Here is a 25,926-nt window from a genome sequence, read left to right as displayed (position 1 = left end):
AATGACCCCGTTGCCTCCTCACCACTACCGGAGCTACCGCCTCACCATCACCAGAGCTGCTGCAGCCCCCCAACCTACTGTCTCCTTCCCCACCATCCTGTAGAATGTAAGCCCGCAAGGGCAGGGTACTCTCCCCTCTGTATCAGTCTGTCATCGTTAGTTTGCTTACAGTAAGTGATATCTGTAATTTGAATGTAACCCCTTCTCATGTACACCACCATGGAATCAATGGTGCTATAGAACTAAATAACAACAATAATAATAATAATAATAAGGGGTGGCAATACACATAATGAGAGAATACTATGTAACAGATACATTTATAACGTGGTTGCAATAAAAGGAAGAGAGCCCAAGCACATTTCTTGCACAGGGGCCGCAAACAGTTAGTGTCCATCCCTATGTATCACTGAAGTTTTCCGAGAAGCGAGAAATTCGTATCACAGTCACTGATGATGCCTAGACCGTGCCTGTCACAAGAGTTATAATGTAGGTGAATTACAGTTCAGTCTCCCTGACTATATCCTAGTAATTTATTAGGTTACAGCAAAGAAAGCACTGACATCTAGATGCTCATTTGATGCATCATGCGACTGATAGAGAATAAATGAAAATAGTGGGTGTAATCTGGGAATAAAAATATAGGCAGAATGTAAAAAAAAAAAAAAATGATGAGGCTGAAATGCAGAAAGTACTCATATTATCTATTAAAAAAGTGCAAAGTGTGACAGGCAATCAGGTGAGTGATAGAAGATCTGGCACATAACGAGACATAACGGCTGATATGTCTAGCAGCATTATAGTACAGAATGCATTGAAACCAAAAGATCTGGCCCTTACCTTGCGCATTAAAAATGAAAAGCTCTCTGCAGCAAAGTTCCGGATATGCTCTTTCTGATGAGCCAACAATGTACTGTATAAGCTAAAAGAAAAAGATGTTAATATTTCTACACTTTCTTCAACCTTTTTCATCACGATAAGGGTACCAATAATGTTCTTTTAAAACTAAAGTTTAACTCTGTCACTGGACCTAACAGTCATAGAAAGAGACAGAACATAAGATGCCCAAAGAGATCTGTGCCATCAAGAATTGTCCAGCCCGGCTCTGTGTCTCAGCACACCCGGTAGGTTCTGGATGGAGATTATAGGGACACTAAGCCACTTTTCTAATAAAACTATCAAATCTTTCAACCTAGATCACTGCAGGTACAGTTTTTGACATCACTGTATTATCTCAAGTTGGCATTTTTACTATCTACTCAAAAACTACTGACTGGACGAAGCAACGAATACATATAAACTCAACAATTCTCTATCTGAAAAAAAAGAAATGATAGGCTAAAACAGATTAGCAAAAAAGTAATGTCACAAGGATAGTTAAATTAGCGACCATATCGCCCTATTTAGAAGATTACACTACCAAAAGAGGCAATAGTCTTTGGTAAATACCTGTATATTACTGGCATGTCCTTCGCCATCATCCTCCACAAGTACTTGTACAGGTAAGACAAGGATGTAAATGTCCATTCTATTTGTTCAGTATCTTTTGTATCAAGCAAGGAAGAAATAGCTTTAAAGAAATCTTGAAAATGAGGGTAGAAGTCAGCCTGAAGATCTCGAGCCAGCTGGACCACCAGACTAAAAGGAAGCAGCAATATTATAATGAAAAATTCAACCAAGTTGCATGGTATGAATATACAGCTCTGGCAAAAATTAAGAGACCACTGCAAATTTTTCAGTTTGTCTGATTTTTCTCTTTATAGAGAAAACACACGGGCTGATGACCGGATCAAGCAGCTTTATATGAAAATCCCTATTTATTATAATTGCCAGACCTGAAATAACAAGCACTTTTCACCTATTGTGTCCCCCCATTTCCTTGTAGATATGTACAGGACCTGGAGGAAGACACATGTGGTGTCGAAACATGTCGTCCATAAGGGATTGAATGTATGCAATATTCTAACTGAAGAAATCTGGCACTTTGTAATGGATAAATAAAAGGTATATTTTACTCTACCATTGGACTGATCGCTGGAGAAACAAAAAGTTTTTTCTTTACATGTGTGGATTTGTCCCAATCCGTTTTCCGTGCGAACTGTAACCACAGGTTGGATGTATTCCGGTTTCTTCAAAGCAGTAAGCTGGCTTTGCCAAAAACTCTCATACATATATATATAAAATAAATAAACCAACACAAATACTCCCTGGTCCGATGTAGTCCTAAATAACGAGTGTCCCACGACGATCTCATGTGTAGAACAGTCACATCGGGGGAGATGTGACTGCTCTACACAGCTCCGGTGATACACTGAGAGGTCACCGGAGTTCGTGCTCTCACTTAAGGCACAACAGCTGTGTGAGAATTTTCTCATGCAGCGGTGCCGCAAGTGACAGCACGAACTCCGGTGAACTCTGACGGTGGCACAGTGCGGGAGGATACCTCATGTCACCATCACTGGAGCCATGTAGAACAGTTCGCCGTGGGACACTCGTTATTTAGGACTATGGTGGACCAGGGAGTATTCATGGTGGTTTTTTATTTTTATTACAGGAGATAGAGGGCGTCAGGGAATTAGGTGTTTGGGGAGTATGAATGTTTATTTTTTTACACTGGAACACAGGATAATGGGACTACTACTGTCCCATTATCGGCTCATGTTGTCACTGTTATATGTGACACGAGACATAGCCAGATGGGAGTATTAGTCCCATCAGACGATGCCTGGCTACACACAGACACCCGCACACATATTCTCAGCGCTCACAGTCTCCGCCCACACACTCTTCCTCCTCCCTATCTGCAGCGTTTTTGGCACGCAAATCCGGAGCTAATCCGCAGACATTTTTATATCTGGGGTTTAGCTGCAGATTTGGCTGACTCAATGTAAGTCAGTAAATGGGTGCGGAAACACTGCAGATCCGCAAAAAGAATTGACATGCTGAGGAAAATAAAACGCTGCGACTTCGCGCTGAATTTTCCGCAGCATGTGCACACCAATTTTTGATTTCCATTTGTTGGGCAATACATTACAGATCTGGTGCAAATCCACGTGGAAAAAAACATTGCGGATCCGCATAAAAATCTGCAACTTGTGTACATAGCCTTAGAGTTTCTGAAAACTCAGGTCATCACCTGATTTCAGTATAGTAAGCTGCACCCAGGCACACATTTTCATAATGTACAAGATTGGATCCCACAGTTATAGATCATATGATGACTTGTACATACTCAAGCAGAGGCTGGTAGGCAAGGCTATTCTTCACATGTAGGTGCGTCTTCAAACTTTGCACTATGGCATTCTGGTGGTAAACGAGCAGGTGGAATGACTGGCATTTGCTGGACACTTCCCTGTAGAATGTGACTGGAGAACAAAAAATATATATATATATTAGTCTTCCTTTAGCTTATCGTTTCACATTACTAAGACATATTGAAAGGAGCTTTGTATATAATGCAGATCTGTGGGTACTTGAAGAAAGTCAACAAAAGCAAAACACAATGGACTCAATTCAGCTAAACCCCTTCCCAGCATGGTTATTTTCCATTTTAGTTTTTTTCCTCCCCATTTTTGCAAGAACCATAACATTTTTTACTGTTCAATTCAAATAGCTGTATGAGAGTTTGTTTTTTGAGGGACCAGTTTTAATTTTGAATGGCAAAATTATTTTTACAATTCAACATACTGTATAAAATGAAGAAAAAAAATTCCAATGGTGATTATTTTTCTTTACCAATATTATTGGATTGATTAATTTTACATTTTGAAAGACTGAAAGACTGGACTTGTAGGCTAAGTGCACACGTTGCAGAATTGCAGGGGAAATTTCAGCGGCAATTCTGCAACTCCTGCCGCGGGTATATCGCATGCGGAATTGGCATGCATATTCCCGCAGAAAATTAGCGTTTTGCAAGCATAATTAGCTTGCAGAATGCTAGCGTTTTCCAAGCGATCTGTAGCATCGCTTGGAAAACTGATTGACAGGTTGGTCACACTTGTCAAACATAGTGTTTGATAAGCGTGACCAACTTTTTACTATTGATGCAGCCTATACCGCATCAATAGTAAAAGATAGAAGGTTAAAAATAATTTAAAAAAAAAAAAAAAAATGGTTATACTCACCTTCCGCAAACAGCCGATATCCTCAGCGGCTTCCGTTCCTATAAATGGTGTGTGTGCAGGACCTTCGATGACGTCGCAGTCACGTGACCTCAACGCAGGTCCTTCACACACACCATCTATAGGAACGGAAGCGGCCACGTGCACCGCTGAGAGGCGGGAAGACTCCGGGGGCCATCGAAGGTGAGTATATCATGATTTTTTATTTTAATTTTTTTTTTTTTTTTTTTAAACAATTATATGGTGCCCGGTCCGTGGAGGAGAGTCTCCTCTCCTCCACCCTGGGTACCAACCGCACATGATCTGCTTACTTCCCGCATGGTGGGCATAGCCCCCTGCAGGAAGTAAGCAGATCAATGCATTCCTAGGTGTGCGGAATCCCCGCGATTCCGCAAATTTAATGAACATGCTGTGTTTTTTTCTGGAATGCGATTCTGCTCAGGAAAAAAATGCAGCATGTGCACAAAAAATGCGGATTGCATTCTAATAAATAGGATGCTTAATGTGAGCGCTTTTTTCGCGGTTTTATAGCGTTTTTATAGCGAAAAAACGCAAAAAATCTGCTACGTGTGCACACAGCCTAAGGGTATGTTCACATGGTCAGTAAACGCTGCAGGTTGGACGCTGCGTACATCCGCAGCGTCCAGATGTTACAGCATAGTACATAGTACAGCATCTCCACTATGCGTTCAGAGACGCCCCCGGCATCCCTGTGTAAACAGACATGCAGCGAGTCTTTCCAGACAGCAGCATGTCTATTTACGATGTGGAGATGCTAAGTCTCCACAGTGTAAATTTCCCATTCACTATCATTAGATGCGGTAAAGCCGCATTATCTTTATAGTCACATGCGTATTACCATATTTTTCGTACTATAAGACGCACTTTTTTTCCTACCAAAATATGGAGGAAAATGCGGGGTGCGTCTTATAGTCCGAATGTATGGGCTCTGGCTGTGGTGGGGAGGTGGGGGAGCGGTTCGGAGGAGCATCGGGTTACAGGGAGGCTGGAGCCAGCGGCTCCGGCTAACTCCTGTGCCCGCTGCCAAAGAGAAATGGGCGTGGAAAGCAGTGCATGTTCATTTTTCTGGCATCCTGGCATAAATCCCCCATCCTGTTCCTGGTATGATTGGTCCCATCCTTTTTCTTTTATAATTGGCCCCATCCCGTTCCTGGTATGCATGGCCCCATCAGGAAAGATTAAAAAAAAAAAAAAACACACACAAACAAAACATTAACACTCACCTACACGGCGCTCCCTCGCAACGTCCTCCTCCGATGCCAGCAGCTGCTTAATGCTTGTAAGTAAAGTAAGCAGCGCATGGCAGGGACGTCTTTCGCTGCTCACAAGCAGAGCACAGCTGCCAAATACTCACCGGGACCGTTCATCGCAGAGAGCGGTGAGTATCCATTCCTCTTCTGTAGCGAGCAGTGTCACCCAGAGACTTCCTGCTGCAGCCGGCAGTCACGTGTGCCGATACTTAAGAGAAATTAATATTCAGAATATTCAGATGGCCGTGGTCTGATTTACTGCGCCTGCTCGAATTCCGCACCAGCGCAGTGAATCATTCGGCTGATCCCAGCGGCAGATGCGCGACGTGTCTACAGGCAGAGGAAGTCGGTCACATTTAAGGGGTTTTCCCACGAAAGAAAAGTTCATTTTAAAAATGGTTTGTGTCTGACAGTGTACGGAGCATACCACATCTCCTTGGCAGCGGAGGAAGCAAAACACAATACTGACATTACAGCAGGGGATCACAGAGGATTCATTTTGTCAGGTAAAATATTTCACTGACTGTTTTTAAACAAAATTTTACCTAACAAAATGTATCCTCTGTGATCTCCTGCTGTAATGTCAGTATAGTCTTTTGCTTCCTCCCCTGCCAAGGATATGTGGCACAACGTCGAAGACAACAATGAACAAATGAGACTCTTGAAGAGAAACAGAATCGCTGGGACAAAAACAATGCATATAAGGGTAGGCGTCAAGCACATGAGTCCCCTCATGCAAAAGTCATTGGGCCTCCATCTATTAAAAAAATAAATAAATAATAGACCAAGCTCTGAACATCTCACGAAGCACTGTTCAATTAATCATCCAAAAATGGAAGGAGTATGGCACAACTGCAAACCTACTGGTAGTGGCAGCAGTTTCAGGCTACACACTAGCATTGTGTGACGTACGTCGCAATGCGTCATTTTGGAGAATAACCGCATCCTGCAAAGTTGCCCGCAGGATGCGTTTTTTCTCCATAGACTTGCATTAGCAACGCATTGCAACGGATTGCCACACGTCGCATCCGTCGTGCGACGGATGCGTCGTGTTTTGGCGAACCGTCGGCACAAAAAAACATTCCATGTAACTTTTTATTGTGCGTCGCGTCCGCCATTTTCAACTGCGCATGCGCAGCCGAAACTCCGCCCCCTCCTCCCCGGACATTACAATGGGGCAGCGAATGCGTTGAAAAACTGCATCCGCTGCCCCCGTTGTGCATTTATTTCACAACGTACGTTGGTACGTCAGGCCGACGCACGGCGACGGCCCCGTACCGACGTTAGTGTGAAAGTAGCCTCATGCTGTGGAGATTCTTTTTTTTCAGCTGGGACAGGAAAACTAGTCAGAGTTGATGGGAAGATGGATGGAGCTAAATAAAGGGCGATCCTAGAGGTAAACCTGTTAGAGGCTGCAAAAGACTTGATCCTGGGGCATTGGTTCACCTTCAAGCAGGATAATGGCCCTAAATATACTGCCAGAGCTGCAGTGGAATGGTTTAGGTCAGACCTGGCAAAGTGCATCCCTCGGGCCACATCAGACCCGCGAGCCAAGACAGCCGAGGGGCTGAAAACAGTGGCCCACAGGCAGCACCGTACACTCCCTTGCAAGCTGTTTGCAACTGTGCTGAATACATTGGTGGAAAAGGGGCCTCAGAACCCTTCTTCCACCAGAGTGTGAAACAACTGATGCAATGACCTCATCTCATCGACTGAGCTGTACACAGAGGAGAGTCAGCGCACCAGAGACAGTAGCAGAAGCAGAAAGCCAGGGGAAAGGGAGTCAGGCGAGTATGCAGAGCTTTTTTTTCCATGTAAATAGGATGTTTGGCTGGACACGGAGAGGCTGCTGTGTGGGGCTCACATGCTGGACACGGGGAGGCTGCTGTGTGGGGCTCACATGCTGGACACGGGGAGGCTGCTGTGTGGGGCTCACATGCTGGACACGGGGAGGCTGCTGTGTGGGGCTCACATGCTGGACACGGGGAGGCTGCTGTGTGGGGCTCACATGCTGGACACGGGGAGGCTGCTGTGTGGGGCTCACATGCTGGACACGGGGAGGCTGCTGTGTGGGGCTCACATGCTGGACACGGGGAGGCTGCTGTGTGGGGCTCACATGCTGGACACGGGGAGGCTGCTGTGTGGGGCTCACATGCTGGACACGGGGAGGCTGCTGTGTGGGGCTCACATGCTGGACACGGGGTGGCTGCTGTGTGGGGCTCACATGCTGGACACGGGGAGGCTGCTGTGTGGGGCTCACATGCTGGACAAGGGGAGGCTGCTGTGTGGGGCTCACATGCTGGACAAGGGGAGGCTGCTGTGTGGGGCTCACATGCTGGACACGGGGAGGCTGCTGTGTGGGGCTCACATGCTGGACACGGGGAGGCTGCTGTGTGGGGCTCACATGCTGGACACGGGGAGGCTGCTGTGTGGGGCTCACATGCTGGACACGGGGAGGCTGCTGTGTGGGGCTCACATGCTGGACACGGGGAGGCTGCTGTGTGGGGCTCACATGCTGGACACGGGGAGGCTGCTGTGTGGGGCTCACATGCTGGACACGGGGAGGCTGCTGTGTGGGGCTCACATGCTGGACACGGGGAGGCTGCTGTGTGGGGCTCACATGCTGGACACGGGGAGGCTGCTGTGTGGGGCTCACATGCTGGACACGGGGAGGCTGCTGTGTGGGGCTCACATGCTGGACACGGGGAGGCTGCTGTGTGGGGCTCACATGCTGGACACGGGGAGGCTGCTGTGTGGGGCTCACATGCTGGACACGGGGAGGCTGCTGTGTGGGGCTCACATGCTGGACACGGGGAGGCTGCTGTGTGGGGCTCACATGCTGGACACGGGGAGGCTGCTGTGTGGGGCTCACATGCTGGACACGGGGAGGCTGCTGTGTGGGGCTCACATGCTGGACACGGGGAGGCTGCTGTGTGGGGCTCACATGCTGGACACGGGGAGGCTGCTGTGTGGGGCTCACATGCTGGACACGGGGAGGCTGCTGTGTGGGGCTCACATGCTGGACACGGGGAGGCTGCTGTGTGGGGCTCACATGCTGGACACGGGGAGGCTGCTGTGTGGGGCTCACATGCTGGACACGGGGAGGCTGCTGTGTGGGGCTCACATGCTGGACACGGGGAGGCTGCTGTGTGGGGCTCACATGCTGGACACGGGGAGGCTGCTGTGTGGGGCTCACATGCTGGACACGGGGAGGCTGCTGTGTGGGGCTCACATGCTGGACACGGGGAGGCTGCTGTGTGGGGCTCACATGCTGGACACGGGGAGGCTGCTGTGTGGGGCTCACATGCTGGACACGGGGAGGCTGCTGTGTGGGGCTCACATGCTGGACACGGGGAGGCTGCTGTGTGGGGCTCACATGCTGGACACGGGGAGGCTGCTGTGTGGGGCTCACATGCTGGACACGGGGAGGCTGCTGTGTGGGGCTCACATGCTGGACACGGGGAGGCTGCTGTGTGGGGCTCACATGCTGGACACGGGGAGGCTGCTTGTGGGGCTCACATGCTGGACACGTGGAGGCTGCATGTGGGGCTTAAATGCTTTCAGGTCAACCGGTACTTAAGGGGATGTCAGCACACTTAATTCTGCTCAATATTAAGTGATAATATTAATTGTATGTTGATATTAATATTTAGCAGAATTTCAGACTATTGGTTCAGCCCTCCGCAACAATCACCATTTCTCATGTGGAACCTAGGGAAAATTAATTGCCCACCCCTGGTTTAGATCAAAGCATATTCTGTGTTTGAATGCAAACCTAAATTCCATTCAGAATCTGTGGCAAGGCCTGAAAATTGCTGTTTACGGATGCCACCATCCAATCTCACTGATCTAGAGCTAGTTTGCAAGGTAGAATAGGCAAAAACTTGCAGCCTCTTGATGTGCAAAGCTGGAAGAGTTATACCCCAAAAAATTTGCAGCAGTAATTGCAGCGAAAGGTGGTCCTACAAAGTATTGACTCAGGGGGCCTGAATACAAATGCATGCCACAATTTTCAGGTTTAGAAAATATTTAGAAAACCATGTATCATTTCCTTTTCAGTTCACATTTTTAATACTTTGTGTAGGTATATCACATAAAATACATTTAAGTTTGTGGGTGAAAAGTTCACAGGGTATGAATACTATTCCAAGGCACTGCAGTTGCTGATTTGTTCTCACTTTGGAGCAGTCCGTGTCAGGAGACAAAAGTAGAGGTGGTGGTACCGATCACTTCGTGTTAAAGTGAATATAATGCAGACCCAGCCACTTTCAGATTAAATATAATTCCTGTACTTTGTCTCCAACACAAAGATAAAAGGATAACTATGGCAAGCTCTGTATTGTTTGCATTTCTAGGTATTGCAAAAGGAACATCTTAATATTTACCTTGGCATCTTACATACTACAGTAATGCCACTGGCATCAAACAAATGTCAACTCATTTGTATCCACTAGCAATAAATATGGTCACTAAAAGAGTACACACGTTGCAATTTTGCAGTGTTTTTATGCAAATTTTAAGCTGCGTGTTACAATACCAGCAAAAGCTTTGAGGTTTCAAAAATATCATGCACACACATTGTTTTTTTTCCTGACTTATCAAGGCTATATAGGTTCACAAGTTGCGTTTATGCTGCATTTTTTTTCTGCAGGCAAATCCTGCTTTATTGGCAGTAAAGAACCTGCTTACTAAAAAGTTGTGTTTGTTTCGCTACGTTTTTCACAATCCCAAAATTCTGCTTTGCTTCCACCACAGAAGCATGAACACAGGTCACCAATGCCAGACATATGTGAAACCATAAAACTATTTTTGGAAAAAGGGCAATTTGATCAAATTATTTAGTGGAAACAGATTTTTATGTCATAGTGACTATTCTGAACAAAAAAGTTCACATGAGTTTATGAAAAAATACCCAATTACAAATGTAACAGTGTGGGGGGCACAGGGCTTATATTTAAAGCACCACTCCAGCACTGAAAAATAACACTGGAGTGCTGCTTTAAGATCCCATGGGAGAACTATAACTCCCAGCATGTCCTGCAGATCCTATGACATGCTGGCAGTTATAGTTCACCACAAGAGTGGCAGAGTGCATTTTTCGGTGTTGTAATTAATAAGCTTTTATTTAATACTAGTTTGTATAGGCTGCGCAGGTCCTGCAGCCAGCCAGCCACGCTGTGGTGACAGATAATGAAGGGCTGGAGCATCACAACCGAGGAAACTGCTTTGTTTTCAGTAAAGTGTCTGCAGGACCTGATGACATCTGGAGAGGGAGGGCTCTGTGAAGTCATGTGATGCTCCAGCCCGCCCTCTTCATGACCTCACACAGGTCCTATGCCAGAGCACTCAGTCAGCATCTGCAGGAGGCATTCCTCCCTCCTGTGGCACCTGCTCCTGCCCCCTCCTCCACCAGACACACGATCTCCCAGCCACTGCAGGAATCCGGCGCTGGGGAAAACAGCTGTGTCCGCTGTCTAAGTGAAGGAATATTCATTTGCTGCTCCCTGCTGACAGGTGGGCGGGGAAGCGGCTAATGAATATTCCTTGCCTTTAAGCATCGGGATCACGTGGTTTCCCCAGCGCCGGATTCCTGCAGCGAGGACATTTTCCTGCCTCCTGCGAGTGGTATCTCAGTGCGATCCCACTCCGCCGCTGCCCCCCTCCCCACATGTTACATTTGGATCATAAGAGACACCCCACACTTTCCTCCCAAATTTGGAGGAAAAAAGTGCGTCTTATGGTCCGAAAAATGCGGTACCAGAGTCACTTACACACGTAGACACATTCAAGTGAATTGGTCTGCGCACTTGTCAGTGTGTTTACATGGGCTGTGTCTCCGTGGGCAAAACACGCTGACATATCAGTAACAGCCACACGGGTCACAAAATGTCCCGCAAACGGATGACATCCATGTAATCAGTGTGACATGTACCAGCACCTGCGAAGCATCGGTACTGTTAGCACTGTTTTCCACCAGGAACCTAAGACAGCTCTCATCATTCTCCACTGCTCTGCCTGCAATCAGCGCAAGCAGGGGAGAATGTTGAGCGTTATATTCAACTAATAACACAGAGTAGGTGGCGACTGAAGGGACTATTACGCCCATCAGACTACACCTGCTGCCACCAGTTACAGCGAGATTAAGCGCCGGCTAATGGGAGTATTCATCAGCGGCCGCCTGGGCTATAAATAAATATAAAAAACGATGTGCATTCCACTGTATCTTTGACAACCAGCCAAGCAAAACTGACAGCTACAGTCTTTAACCTTGAGCTGTCAGCTTCATCAAGGCTGGTTATCGAGGATAGAGGTGTCCCCACACTGTTTTTTTCTTTATTATTATTTAAATAATTAAAAAAAAAAAAACAGCGTGGGGTCCCCCCCATTTTTTAACAACCAGCCTTGCTAAAGCAGACAGCTGGGGATGGTATTCTCAGGCTTGTAAGGGGCCTTGGATATCAGATGCACCAATTCTGGTGCTTTGCCCGGGTTTTTCCACTTGCCCTGTGGTGGTGGCAAGTGGGGTTCATATTTGTTGGGTTGAAGTCACCTTTGTATTGTCCAGTGACATTAAGCCCACAGATAATGGAGGTGTCTATAAAGGCATCTATCCATTATTAATCCTACAGTTGTATTGTAAATAGATAGCAAGTATAAAGTCTTTTGTTGGAAATAAAAACAAAACACACTTGAGTGATCTGCGGTGAACTCACTGAGCTGAACTCACCAACTGTTTCTCATGGTGCTGAGGACACCGCAGTTCAGCCCGGTATGGAACGCAGCCTCAGTGACCCGTGGTAACCTCGATGAGGTCACCACTGCTCACTGATGCTGCGCTCGCAGCAGCTCATTGCTCAGTGATTCTCAGTCTAGACTGTTGCATCTTGGCTCCGTCCAGGCTGAAAACAACTTCTCCCCAGACATGGATTACGGCATGAGACAGAATATCAGACAGGTGAGGGATATTGTTGTTTATTTTTGTCTGTTTTATAACAGGAGACGAGGGCTTCAATGGAATGGGCGTTAGGTATTTGTTGTGTTTGTTATTTTTAAATAAAAATGGAAAAGTGTTTTGTTTTTATTTCAAATAAATACTTTAAACTTGCTGTGTCTTTATTTACCATACAACTATAGGATTAGTAATGGATAGGTGTCTTATAGAAGCCTCTCCATTACTAATAAGTGGGCTTGATGTCACCGGACAATATAAAGGTGACATCAACCTCACAACTATGAACCCCACTTGCCATCGCCACAGGGCAAAAGGGAAGAGCTGGGTAAAGCACCAGAATTGGAATATCTAATAGATGCGCCTTTTCTGGGCAGCTGCAGGCTGCTATTTTTAGTCTGAGTGGGCCCATATTTATGGCATCTTACCAGCCTGAGAACTCCAGCCCACAGCTTTCTTTTTCAGCAAGGCCGGTTGTCAAAAATTGAGGGGAACCCCATGCCGTTAGTTTAAAAACGCATGGGGACCCCTCTATTCTGGATAACCAGCCTTGATAACGCTGACAGCCGAGGGTAGGAGCCCGCAGCTGTCAGTTTTGCCTGGCTGTTTATCAAAAATACAGGGAAACCCACAACGCTTTTTTTTTCAATGATTTAAAGCAGGCAGCAGCTGATGAATACTCCCATCAGCTGCCGCCTGTCTCGTTGTTATCAGAGAAATACAACTTTCAACATTTTCCCCTGCTAGCGCTGATTACAGCACGAGCAGGAGAGAATGATGAGAGCTCTCTTCAGCACCCGGGAACAGCACGAACAGTACCGCTGATTACCAGGCACCAGTACGTGTGATACTGATGCGGCACACGGTTGCCACACGTATTCCACAAGTGTTACACACACACAGACACTGATATCTCCCATACTGGTTTTTCAAGTACCGGAAATATCAGGACGTGTGAAAGAGCCCAAAGACACTTGCAGAGAATTGAGTTTGTTGGACACTGCTTACTTTCACACTTTGGGCCACAGGCGTTGTTCAATTTTACACTTTGATAGGCCAATGTTTACTTTATTATATGTGGGGGTGGTTGTTGTTTATCAAGTAGTCTGCACCTGTGCCGCTCCTAGCCTTTATCAGTGGAGGCCTGCTGCATCCTGCTAAGTGTGCATTTGTCATCAGACAGGGTTTTGGGAAGGCCGTATCTCATTGTATGTATTTTTTCAGAGTTTTTTCTATGTTAGCTCTTTTTTGATATTAGTGGTAGGACCTGCAATATTATGAGGACCCTTGACGTTGGGTTGCTGGCTTACTTTATTTTGGCCAAAATATTAAACCAATACCTCATATAGTGCAGTGATTTTCAACTAGTGTGCCGCGACACATGGTCGGGTGTGCCGCGGGGAAAGTTCCCCAAACTATGGTGCCCCCTTTGTTTTGTTCCCCGGCAATGCGCAGCGATGCGCAGTCACGGAATAATACATGCGCGAGCTTTGAACGCTCGCACGACTTAATGACGTCACCGAGGCCGGCGCATCATCCTGAGAGCGGAGAGACTCTCGCATTTGCCCGCCGCCAAGGTAATGCCCGCCAATAATGCTGTGTATAATCATTAAGTCAGCAACAGCTCATTAACAGTTAATCAGCTGTTGCTGACTATATGAGCTTTTGCCTGAGTATATGAACTGTTGGCAGAATACTCAGCATATGAGCTGGTACTTTTAGTACCTGGCAGAGGTCCTTTAAGTGTGGCAGATAATGTAATACTCTTCTATTTTAGTGTGTGGCTGCGCACACTATCTCAGCAGTGATGGAGAAGTATTTGAGAATGGAAAAGGCAAATGCCGAACAGGACCCTGGACACAATTCTAACCCAGATGAAGGCCCTAGTATGAGAGGTCGACAAAAGAAAAAAGACAAGACGGTGAGCTCAATGCAATACAGTGAAAGCTATTTTTCATTTGGATTTACTTTCACTGGGGATGCGACAGCACCAACACCACTGTGCTTGGTGTGTGGTGAGAAGCTATCCAATAGCGCCATGGTGCCAAGCAAGCTTAAACGCCATCTCCAAACTAAACACCCTTCCGTTCAAAACAAGCCGATGGAGTATTTTGTACGCTTACGTACAAACAATGAGAAAGGGGCAAAATTTTTGAGAAAAAGCACAAAGGTAAATGAGAGAGCCCTCAAAGCTAGCTACATTGTTGCTGAACTCATAGCTAAATCAAAAAAGTCACACACTGTGGCAGAAACATTAATACTGCCAGCTTGTAAAGCTATTGTAAATGAGATGCTTGGCCCTGACGCAGCCAAAGAGATAGCTAAAGTGCCTCTCTCTGATAACACAATTGCCAGACGGATTGATGACATGTCTGCGGACATTGAAACAGTTGTTTTGGAAAAGGTGCAGATCAGTAAGAAATTTGCCTTGCAACTTGATGAGTCGACGGATATCAGTGGACATTGTCAGCTGTTGGCCAATGTGCGTTTTGTGGATGGAGAAGCCATTAGAGAAAACTTCCTATTTTGCAAGGCACTGCCAGAAAAATCAACAGGAGAGGTAATATTCCAGGTCACATTGGAATATCTTGATAAAAGTGGGCTTACATGGGAAAACTGCACAGGTGTCTGCACTGATGGAGCCGCAGCCATGGTCGGGCGCATCAAAGGCTTTGTAAGTAGGGTTAAAGAAAGAAACCCAGATGTTCTTGTTACCCACTGTTTCTTGCACCGTGAGGCCCTCGTTGCAAAGACCTTACCAGCAGATCTAGCTCCCGTGTTGGATGATGTTGTGCGCATAGTGAACTTTGTGAAGACGCGACCTTTGAGATGTCGCTTATTTGCGTCTTTGTGTACAGAAATGGGAGCGGAACATAAAATCTTATTGCTCCACACGGAGGTCAGGTGGCTGTCACGCGGCAAAGTGCTGGCCCGTGTGTATGAGTTGCGAGAGGAACTTAAAATATTTCTGACAAACGAGAGGTCCGATTATTCAAAGCTGCTTGCAAGTGATGAGTGGTGTGCAAAGCTGGCATACCTGGCTGATATATTTCAATATCTGAATGAACTAAACACACGGATGCAAGGCCGAAATGAAAACCTGCTTACAAGCAAGCACTGATAAAATGAACGGATTCCGTTTAAAGTTGCAGCTCTGGCAGCAACATGTGCAGGGTGGCAACCTTCAGATGTTTCCGCTCACCGAGAAACTGCATGATGACCACACTGCTGCAATGTGCGAGGTGAAAACTCTTGAGGAGAAGTTATCGTTTTATTTCTCTTCAACCTTCACAGAATGCCTTAACTGGGTTAGGGACCCATACAGCTCATTATCCGTTGCTGGAAAGGACATGACTTTAAAGGAGCAAGAGGAACTCATTGAACTGAAGCAAGATCGCGGTTTAAAGCTAAAGTTTGCTGATCTTCCTTTGGACAGTTTTTGGTTATCTGTTGCCAAGGAGTTCCCCATTCTGGCCAACAAAGCTATTTTGACATTGCTCCCATTTTAAACCCCATATCTATGTGAGCTGGGCTTCTCAAGCTTGACTGCGATAAAAACTAAAAACAGGGAGAGACTGAGAACTGTTGAGGAAGAGCTTCGTGTGTGTCTTTCCACCATTCCTGCCAGGATATCCCTTTTGTGTTTATCGAAACAGGCCCAGGTTTCACACTGAGTGAGTATAAATACATTTAGAATCTATATTATTAACTATATGTAGAATATGTACTGTTTTAGTGTCATTTTGTGCCATTTTGGTTGGTGGTGTGCCCCGGGATTTTTTAAGTATAAAAAGTGTGCCGCGGCTCAAAAAAGGTTGAAAATCACTGATATAGTGTATGTGTTTATCATATGCATGCATTTTTTTGCACTATATCATATCCTTTTTTGCAGGATGTTGGTTAGGTTTTTCTGGGGCGTCTGTCACTGTGTGCTGCATATTATAGTGCTGGGCAGCCTGCCTGTTAATACAAGGGGCGTCATTAATAGGTTGCATACCAGACACTGTGCACCACACTTATCAGTGTGACTGGCGTCCTATGTGAGTTATATCAATGTGCATTTTTTCTACTAGGCAGCCAACCCCTGCAATGTTTGGAGGGTGGGGGTGGTTGTTTTTATCAAGTAGTCTGCACCTGTGCCGCTCCTAGCCTTTATCAGTGGAGGCCTGCTGCATCCTGCTAAGTGTACATTTGTCATCAGACAGGGTTTTGGGAAAGCCGTATCTCATTGTATGTATCTTTATTACATGTCACTAAGTTAATTAAACAGCACTAATCCCAACTGCCATTCTAATGTGAGGAGACCAAGACATAGTTTAAACTTGGAAAAAATCACAAAAGTAAATGGGTTTCACATTCTGCTGTACTTGCTTGTTTTCCATAAAAAAAACACACCTGATACCTGCATTTTTTGTGTTTTTGCATTTACTCATCGCTTTCTATGGGTGAAAATACGCTACAAGAAAACTGAAAAAAATGCTGAAAGTAGTGACATGTTGCAGTTTAAAAAAAAAAAAAAAAATGCAGAATTTTTCTAAAATCAGTAAAAAAAAAAAAAAAAAACAATGTGTGTGCATGACTTTTCAGAAATCGCAGACTTTGCTGGTACTGTACAACACAGCTTAAAACTTGAATTACAAAAAAAAGCATCAAAAACGCAATGTGTGAACATAGCCTTAGAAAACTGCTGCGCTTTTGCCAGCTGCGGTATGTTACTTCTTTCAGCATTTTCCCATAGAAAGAAATGGGTGAGTGACAAAATGCTGCAAAAGAAAAAAAACGCATGTATCGGGTATTGTTGTTTATTATGCCAAACCTTGTGGAAATTGCATCATTTTTTTGGGGGGACACTAAACTATCAGCACGCACAACAGACAATAAAAACGTAACAAAAGCGCAGCAAAACCTGCTATTTTTTAAAGCTTCTGCTTTACTGCAAAGAGAGCAGGTTTTGCCTGAGGAAAAGATCTCAGGAAAAATGCAACGCGTGAACAAAGCCTAATAGAAGAAGCCAAGGCATCTAAAGTTCATTGCAACCAAGACGAGTATATTGCAAGCAAACAAGCATTTGTTGTACTCAGAACAATATTTCCATGCCAAAGTAGTGTACTAAATTATACTGTTATTATAAATGTATACATACCAAAATTTTCAGTGAGGTTGAGATCTCTCCATTTCTGCAAACCTTCATAGAAATAGGTCTCCACTTCCTAGAACCACCAGAAAAGAAATATAGTTTATGCTCAGTCATTATGAGGTTTAACTAATCTTCCATATATTGCATTAATGGCTCAATAAGGTTTAGCTGATCCTTTCATTGGACCACGGCAATTAAGGGGTTTTCCCACCTTCAGGAAAGTGGATCCCAAATGTTGTAAAATACCTAAAATAATGCAGATACTTTCCTACTTTCCCGCCCTGGATCTCCACCTCTTCTTGAATTTCTCAGTCTTGACGTAGCGGTGACATGACAGACAGCGTGCATCAACACTGTGACCAATCACTGACCTCAGCCATTCGTGCCACCTACCTCAGCACAGCTGCGGTGCTCGGAGATTAGCAATAGTGGTGATATTCACTGTTGATGTGATGTCACCGCTACAGCCAAACCAGAGATCCAAACAGATATGGGGAGCCGATGCTGGACCTGGGAGGAGAGCCACCTGTTGTGGTTATTTTAGTCATTTTTCAGCATTTTGGAATTCATTTTGCTGAAAATTAAAAATCTTTTTACAGCAGGTGAAATAAGTATTGAACATGTCACCAACTTTCTAAGTAGTGTAAATATATTTCTAAAAGTGCTAGTGACATGAAATTCTCACCAGATGCCGGTAACAACCCATTCGATCCACACAAGCAAAGAAATCAATCATAGAAGTCCATTAATTCTGGTAAGTTATATGTAATAATGAGAGATTACACAGGGAAAAAGTATTGAACACAGGAAGAAAGATGCAAAAAGTCATGGGAAGTCATGGCTCCGGCTGAAATAAGTAATTAGAAAACAATCCTGCAACTTAGAGAAAAATAATCAAATAGTTCAACTGATGGCCTAAATAAGGTGTCTCATTACTAAGGGGATACACAGAAACCTCTCATGATGAATAAATTTAACCAGTGAGTCGTCTCAAGACCTTTGCAACCTAATTAATGGGATTGGTTACACAAGAATTTCTAAACTACTGAAGGTTCCAGTGAGCACAGTTGGCACCATAATCCGGAAGTGGAAAGAACATCATATCACCATGAACCAGACATGACAAGGAAAACAATAAGTAATGCACTCAAAGTCCATTGGCCTGTATGCATGCTCATCACGCAAGACTCCATCGCTAAACAACATGTTCAAGTTTACTCAACATTTAGACAAGCCGGTGAAATACTTGGAGAATATAGTCTGGTCAGAGGAGACCAAAATTGAATTATTTGGATGCTATAATACACAGCATGTTTGGAGGTCAAAAAGCACTGCATATCACTCCAAAAACAAAATTACCAACAGTGAAGCTTGGAGGTGTGAATATCATTGTGTGGGGCTGTTTTTCAGCATACGGCACTGGCAAAATTCATATAATTGAAGGAAGGGTGAATGGACAAATCTACTGCCACCTTCCAGGATGATGAAGATGAAAGGAGGGTGGACATTACAACAAGACAATGATTCCAAACACACAACCAAGGAAACTCGCAATTGGTCTCAGAGAGAAAATAGAGCTGATAGAATGGCCGAGCCAATCATTTGACATAAGTAGAATAGAACATTTATGGAAGCAATTAAATGTCAGAGATAGAAGGATTTGAAGAGAATGTGTGGAAGAACGTGCCCAAATCACAGCTGAGCAATGCATGCGACTAGTTTCTCCATACAGGAGGCGCCTTGAAGCTGTCATCACCAACAAAATCTTTTGTACTAAGGAGTAAATACATTTCAGTGAGCATGCTCAATACTTTTCCCCTGTGTCATTTCTCATTATTACACAATTTATTGGCATCTGTGGTTTGATTTTTTTATCTGTGTGGATTGGATGGGTTCTTACTGACATCTGGTGAGAATTTCATGTCACTAGCATTTAGAAATATATTTACTTAGAAAACTGGCGATGTGTTCATTACTTATTTCATCCACTTTTAGCCTGCATGGTATAGCAGAGCCAGATTACGGACTTCTCATTCATGGAGCTCTTATGGATGCTACAGAGAAAAAAAGAACAGTAAAGGAACAAATACATTCCTCAGTCATCTTTTAGCATAGATTGAATGTCCAACACTGATACGATGGATAATGCACCCCTATAACTAAATAGCATAACATGTGCTGACAAAAAAATCCCCACTCTGAATAACAGTTTAGTGTATTAGATGCCATAAAATACTAAAAATCCTAAAAAGACATGCATCTGTCTGACAAAGCGGACCCATGATCAACTAATGATGAGCAGGTTTTCACTTACAAAACGGTTGTCACATCAAGCCAACGGTTTATTGCCATCTAAAGGTAAGGGCATAACTAGAAGAGCAAGGCCCCATACTAAACTTTTGAACGGACCTTTCTTGTTTATGCGATGTCGTGTGAAGCGGATTGGTGCAGTACAATAGGAGATAGAACCTACGGTATATCATTTTTGGACTATAAGAACGCAAACCAGGTTTAGATAACAGAAAATAAGAAAACTTTCAACCTACTACTGTATTTTTCGGACTATAAGACGCACTTTTCCCCAAAAAATTTGGGAGGAAAATGGGGGGTGCGTCTTCTAGTGCGAATGCAGGCTTACCAGGGGGTTGCGGCAGAGGTGTGCCGATGCTGCGGCGGTAGGGGGTGCGGAGTGCACCTGAGCAGGGTCCCTTTTGCAAAAATGTGCGGCGCTGCTGCCCAGTGTCCACGGTGAGCAGACTGCATCACTGGTTTCCCTGCAGCCATCTTCCTGAAACAGTGGGCCGCCGGAGGCTTCAGGAAAATGGCCGCCGAGATCTCAATCAGTGCACACGTGGCCTCCGGCGGCCATTTTCCTGAAGCCTCCGGCGACCCACGGCTTCAGGAAGGTGGGCGCAGGGAAACCGGTGATGCAGTCTGCTCACCGTGGACATCCGACAGCAGCGCTGCCACATTTCTGCCACCGGCATCCTGAAGAAGGGACCCTGCTCAGGTGCACTCAGGACTGCCCACCGCATTGTCACAACTCTGCCGCCGCCGGCATCCTGAGGATGGGACCCTGCTCCAGCTCTGCCTCACCGCCGACACCAGACCTGCAGCATCGCACCTGCGTCTGCCACCGCTGGCTCTCAGGTAAGATACCTTAAATTCGGACAATAAGACGGACCCCCCTCTTATAAAAATCTTTTTTTCTGCTATTTTCCACCCCAAAATTTGGGGTGCGCCTTACTGTCCAGTGCGTCTTATAGTCCGAAAAATACGATAATTACCGTAAACCTTTCTTGGTGCTGTAATTAAGTGGAAACGTAGTTGCACTTAATTGCATACTATAGGCTAGAAAAGGAAGGGAATAGATCACAGTAATTTCGTGTTTCTGTGCAGCATGTGCATTAGGCTTCTTTTACATGTACCATTGTTTTCCGGCCTGTTTTTGCGGCCCCAATATATTTCTATGGGGCCGTAAAAACTGGCCACAATAGTTTCATGGTGTGCCGTATGGCCGTATTTACGCCGTGAAAAAATATTGAGCCTGTTCGATCTTTTTCACGGCTTACGGACACGGCCCCCATTGAAAATCAATGGCTTTGTGAATGCCGTTTTTTTTTCCAATACTATTTCCATAGTATTGGAAACCCGAAAAATGTTGATCCGCAAGTTATGTTATTGCGGCAGACCTTGAAAATTGCGCTGATACGACCCGCAAAAAAGGCCCGCAATAAAGGGCCGCAAAAACCCGGTATGTGTAAAAGAAGCCTTATACATACAGCTCTGCTGCATGCATCGTCACAAACAACTCTGCACTGCACATATACACATGTATTGTACAGTTCAAATATCAAAGCTCTTCTACATATATGCAATCCCACAGAAACCTATACATCACAGCTCTTCTAAATATGAGCATTGCTATACATCACAGCTCTTCTAAATATGAGAACATACATGCATTCTCAGCACTGCTATACGTCACAGCTATTCTAAGTACGAGTACATACAGTTGTGCTCAAAAGTTTACAAACCCCAGCAGTATTTTTGATTTCTTAGCCTTTTTTCAGAGAATATGAATGATAACACCAAAACTTTTTCTCCACTCATGGTCAATGGTTGGGTGAAGCCATTTATTGTCAAACTACTGTGTTTTCTCTTTTAAATCATAATGACAACCCAAAACATCCAAATGACCCTGATCAAAAGTTCACATACCCTGGTGATTGGGCCTGATAGCATGAACAGAAGTTGACACAAATGGGTTTGAATGGCTACTAAATGTAACATCCTCACCTGTGACCTGTTTGCTTATTATCAGTGTGTGTGCATAAAAGCTGAGTGAGTTTCTGGGATCCAGACAGACTCTTGCATCTTTCATCCAGCCACTGACCTTTCTGGATTGTGAGTCATGGGGAAAGCAAAAGATTTGTCAACGGATCTACGGGAAAAGGTAGTTGAACTATATAAAACAGGAAATGGATACAAAAAGATATCCGAGGAATTGATAATGTCAGTCAGCAACATTCAAACTGATTAACAAATGGAAAATCAGGGGCTCTGTAAAAACAAAACCACGGTCAGCTAGATGAACAAAAATGTCATCCACAACTGCCAGGAAAATTGTTCGGGATGCAAAGAAAAACCCACAAATAACATCAGCTGAAATACTGGACTGTGAAAACTACTGGTGTGGCTGTTTCAAGATGCACAATAAGGAGGCACTTGAAGAAAAATGGGCTGCATGGTCGAGTCACCAGAAGAAAGCCATTACTGCGCAAATGCCACAAAGTATGTTGCCTACAATACGCAAAACAGCACAGAGACAAGCCTCAAAACATCTGGAACAAGGTAATTTGGAGTGATGAGACCAAAATTGGACCTTTTGGCCACAACCATAAACGTTATATTTGGACAAAGCTCAACAAGGCCTATGATGAAAGGAACATCATTCCTACTGTAAAGCACGGAGGTGGATCGCTGATATTTTGGGGATGTGTGAGCTACAAAGGCACAGGAAACTTGGTAAACATTGAATACTGGAAGCAAATTTGCAATCATCAGCCCGGAAGCTGCGCTTGGGACGTACTTGGACATTCCAACATGACAATGATCCAAAACACAAGGCCAAGTCAACCTGTCATTGGCTACAGCAGAACAAAGTGAAGGTTCTGGAGTGGCCATCTCAGTCTCCTGACCGCAATATCATTGAGCCACTCTGGGGAGATCTCAAGCGCGCAGTTCATGACAGCCAGTCCAGGAATTTACAGAAACTGGAGTCTTTTTGCCAAGAAGGGTGGGCAGCTTTACCATCTGAGAAAATAAAGAACCTCATCCACAACTACCATAAAAGACTTTAAGCTGTCATTGATGTTAGAGGGGGCAATACACGGTACTAAGAAATGGGGTATGTGAACTTTTGATCAGGGTCATTTGGTTATATTGGGTTATCATTATGATTTAAAAAGAGAAAACACAATAGTTTGACAATAAATAGCTTCACCCAACCACTAACCATGAGTGGAGAAAAAGTTTTGGTGTTATTCATATTCTCTGAAAAAAGGTCAAGAAAGCAAAATTTCTGCCAGGGTATGTAAGCTTTTGAGCACAACTATACATGCACTCACAGCACTCCTATACGTCACATCTCTTCTAAATATGAGAACACACATGCACTCATAGCACTGCTATACGTCACAGCTATTCTAAATAGAAGTACATACATGCACTCCCACAGCACTGCTATACTTTACAGCTTTTCTAAATAGAAGTACATACATGCACTTCCACAGCACTGCTAGAGTATGTGCAGATGTTCAGTAATTGGCAGCGCTTTGGATGCAGCACATGTTCGATGCCTCCAAAGAGATGCCGGCTATTGAACGCAGGCGATTCCGCATGTGATCAGTGAACTGTGTGGAATCACCGCGCCCAATACATTGTATGGGTGAAATGTATCTTGCGGAGCCTCGAGTCTCCGCAAGATAAATAGACATGCTGTGGTCTGGAAAGATGTGCCACGTGCGTCTCCACAGATAAGCCGTGGGCGTCTCTGCACGCATAGATCATCTGGACGCTGCGTACTTGCGCAGCGTCCAACTCGCAGCATGCACTTATAATGTGCACATACCCTTATACATCACAACTCTTCAACATTCAAGTACATACATGTACTCACATAGCACTGATATACACATCACAGCTATTCTACATATACAGGCACTTACACAGCACTCCTATACATCGCAGCTCTTTTACATGAAGCATTGCTATGCATTAAGGCTCTTTTACAGATACTCATACAGCACTGCTACACACTACAGCTCTTCTACATATATTATCTATATCTATACATACACACACACACCTCCTTGCAGGTATATCACTGACTACATGCCTGTGACATCCTAGAACGTACTACTTCTAATTAGGATCTTCACAATTCCCTTTCAGTTTCCTCTCCTGCATAGATGGATCAGCACTGGACAGAGTAAGAGTTGTGCATCTCTTTCTCTGTCCGGTTATAGTTATGACCCTGTCTATAGCACAAATACTTTACACACAATACAGCAATATGGTATGCTAAGCATATTAATAATCTGATGACATATCACACTACATGCAAACCATTTTATCTGCCTACACACTGAGAATAAACAAGAGCTATCACAGACGTGTATCTTACCTCTGAAAAGCTTTCAGTCCTGTCAATGCGATGTATGATGTCAATGTTCACATTTGCTAATCTTTCGGAAAAAGTCAGAAACTAAAAGATAAAAAAAAAAATATGATAACAAAACTGGACATTTATAATACCAAAACGGATAAGGTTTTGTTCACATCTGCATTGAATCAAAGATCTTTCCAAAAATACCAGACAAAATGCTACACTATTTTGTCCAGTAAAATGATGGACACCATGATGAAACCCAACAGACCCCATTATAGTCTATTCGCTCATAAGAGCAAAGCTGAAGTCAGTCATGTGGTGGCTCCAGCACTGCCGTTAATTTCGTTGTTTTGCTATAGGATACCGCAGGACTACAAAATTGACAATTTCATATGAGAATAAAACTTTATATCACATCAGAAACTCATCACAATAATACAGTGAAACCTGTTTGAGATGGTCACGCAAAGCATTGAGATGTGGTCTTCTAGGGGGAAGATGACCAATATGGCTAAAATGTGATGGAACTGAAAACGTATATCAAAAGACTTAACGTCACTTCCAAACAGACATCAGGTGTGAACAGGTGAATACTAAAGGTACCGTCACACTCAGCAACTTTGCAAAGAGAACGACAACAATCCGTGACGTTGCAGCGTCCTGGATAGCGATCTCGTTGTGTTTGACACGCAGCAGCGATCTGGATCCCGCTGTGCCATCGCTGGTCGGAGCTAGAAGTCCAGAACCTTATTTCGTCGCCAGGTCGGCGTGTATCGTCATGTTTGACATCAAAAGCAACGACGCTACCAATGGATGTAATGGAGCTAACAACCAGCGAGAAGGAGAAGTGAGTCGCCGTTACGTCACTGGATCGCTCCTGCATCGTTCTGGAGCTGCTGTGTTTGACGTCTCTACAGCAACCTAAACAGCGACGCTCCAGCGATCTAGTTTAGGTCGGCTCGTTGTCTATATCGCCGCAGCGTCGCTGAGTGTGGTACCTTAAGAGTAGTCATCGCCATATATAATCAACAAATAAAGTTGCACTCTGTAGCGCTATGGTATGCAAACATAAAATATATGGCATTTGAATTGCATTACTGCTTTAGAAAATAGGAAAACATGAGAACACTTGGAGCATAAATTGGCCAATTCATGGATACCCAGCAGCCGTGGTAAAGCAGTTCTCTTTGTTGGGAACCTATCCTAATGTGTACAGGTGCATACTAAGAGTAACCATCTCCATTTTTTCCTATTTCATGTTTGCGTGCTTTAGCGCTACTTTGTGATCTACAGAGATGGCTATAGTAAGCACCTGTACAAACCTGATTTCTGTTCAGAAGTGATGTTCAGTCTTTCGCTCTTTGTATACATAGGCTCTCTGACTAAGCACTCCACCCCTAAGCATTTTTAATTACAGCAGGATCCGACCTTCCCATATAAATGTAGGCTTCAGCCTAAAGAAAGTTATCCTAATGTGAATCCTACCAGCAACAATAATTGTTTTACCATGGCAGCTTGGTACACATGGATTGACCAATTTATGCATTAAGTATTCTCTTTTTTTCTCTATTTTGTAGAGCAGCAATGCAATTCAAATCTCATACATTTCATGTATGCATGCCATACCGCTACAGAGCGAAACTTTAGTTAGTTGGAACTGAAACCGTGCCACAGGACACCTGGTTTGGGCAAGGAGTTAGCTTTCTCAGCCAGTGGGTCTTGAGCAGAGGTTTCACTGTAATTTACAAGCAAGAACCATATATAAATTTATGTTA

The 25,926-nt window shown here is 44.4% G+C and overlaps 1 protein-coding gene across 1 annotated transcript in view; it reads right to left on the bottom strand.

The window, feature by feature from the left end:
- The window catches only part of UTP20 (UTP20 small subunit processome component), a 166,382-nt gene that overhangs the window by 134,702 nt on the left and 5,754 nt on the right, over nucleotides 1-25,926 (bottom strand). The window contains exons 2-6 of the mRNA XM_077265598.1: nucleotides 24,167-24,247; nucleotides 17,485-17,551; nucleotides 3,233-3,365; nucleotides 1,450-1,638; nucleotides 841-922 (exon numbers count right to left, since the gene is read on the bottom strand). Coding sequence (XP_077121713.1) covers nucleotides 841-922; nucleotides 1,450-1,638; nucleotides 3,233-3,365; nucleotides 17,485-17,551; nucleotides 24,167-24,247 — 552 coding nt within the window. The remainder of the gene's footprint in view (nucleotides 1-840; nucleotides 923-1,449; nucleotides 1,639-3,232; nucleotides 3,366-17,484; nucleotides 17,552-24,166; nucleotides 24,248-25,926) is intronic.

This window comes from Ranitomeya variabilis, chromosome 5, assembly GCF_051348905.1.
Source record: "Ranitomeya variabilis isolate aRanVar5 chromosome 5, aRanVar5.hap1, whole genome shotgun sequence".
Lineage (NCBI taxonomy): Eukaryota > Metazoa > Chordata > Amphibia > Anura > Dendrobatidae > Ranitomeya > Ranitomeya variabilis.
This window is presented reverse-complemented; position numbering and strand designations above follow the sequence as displayed.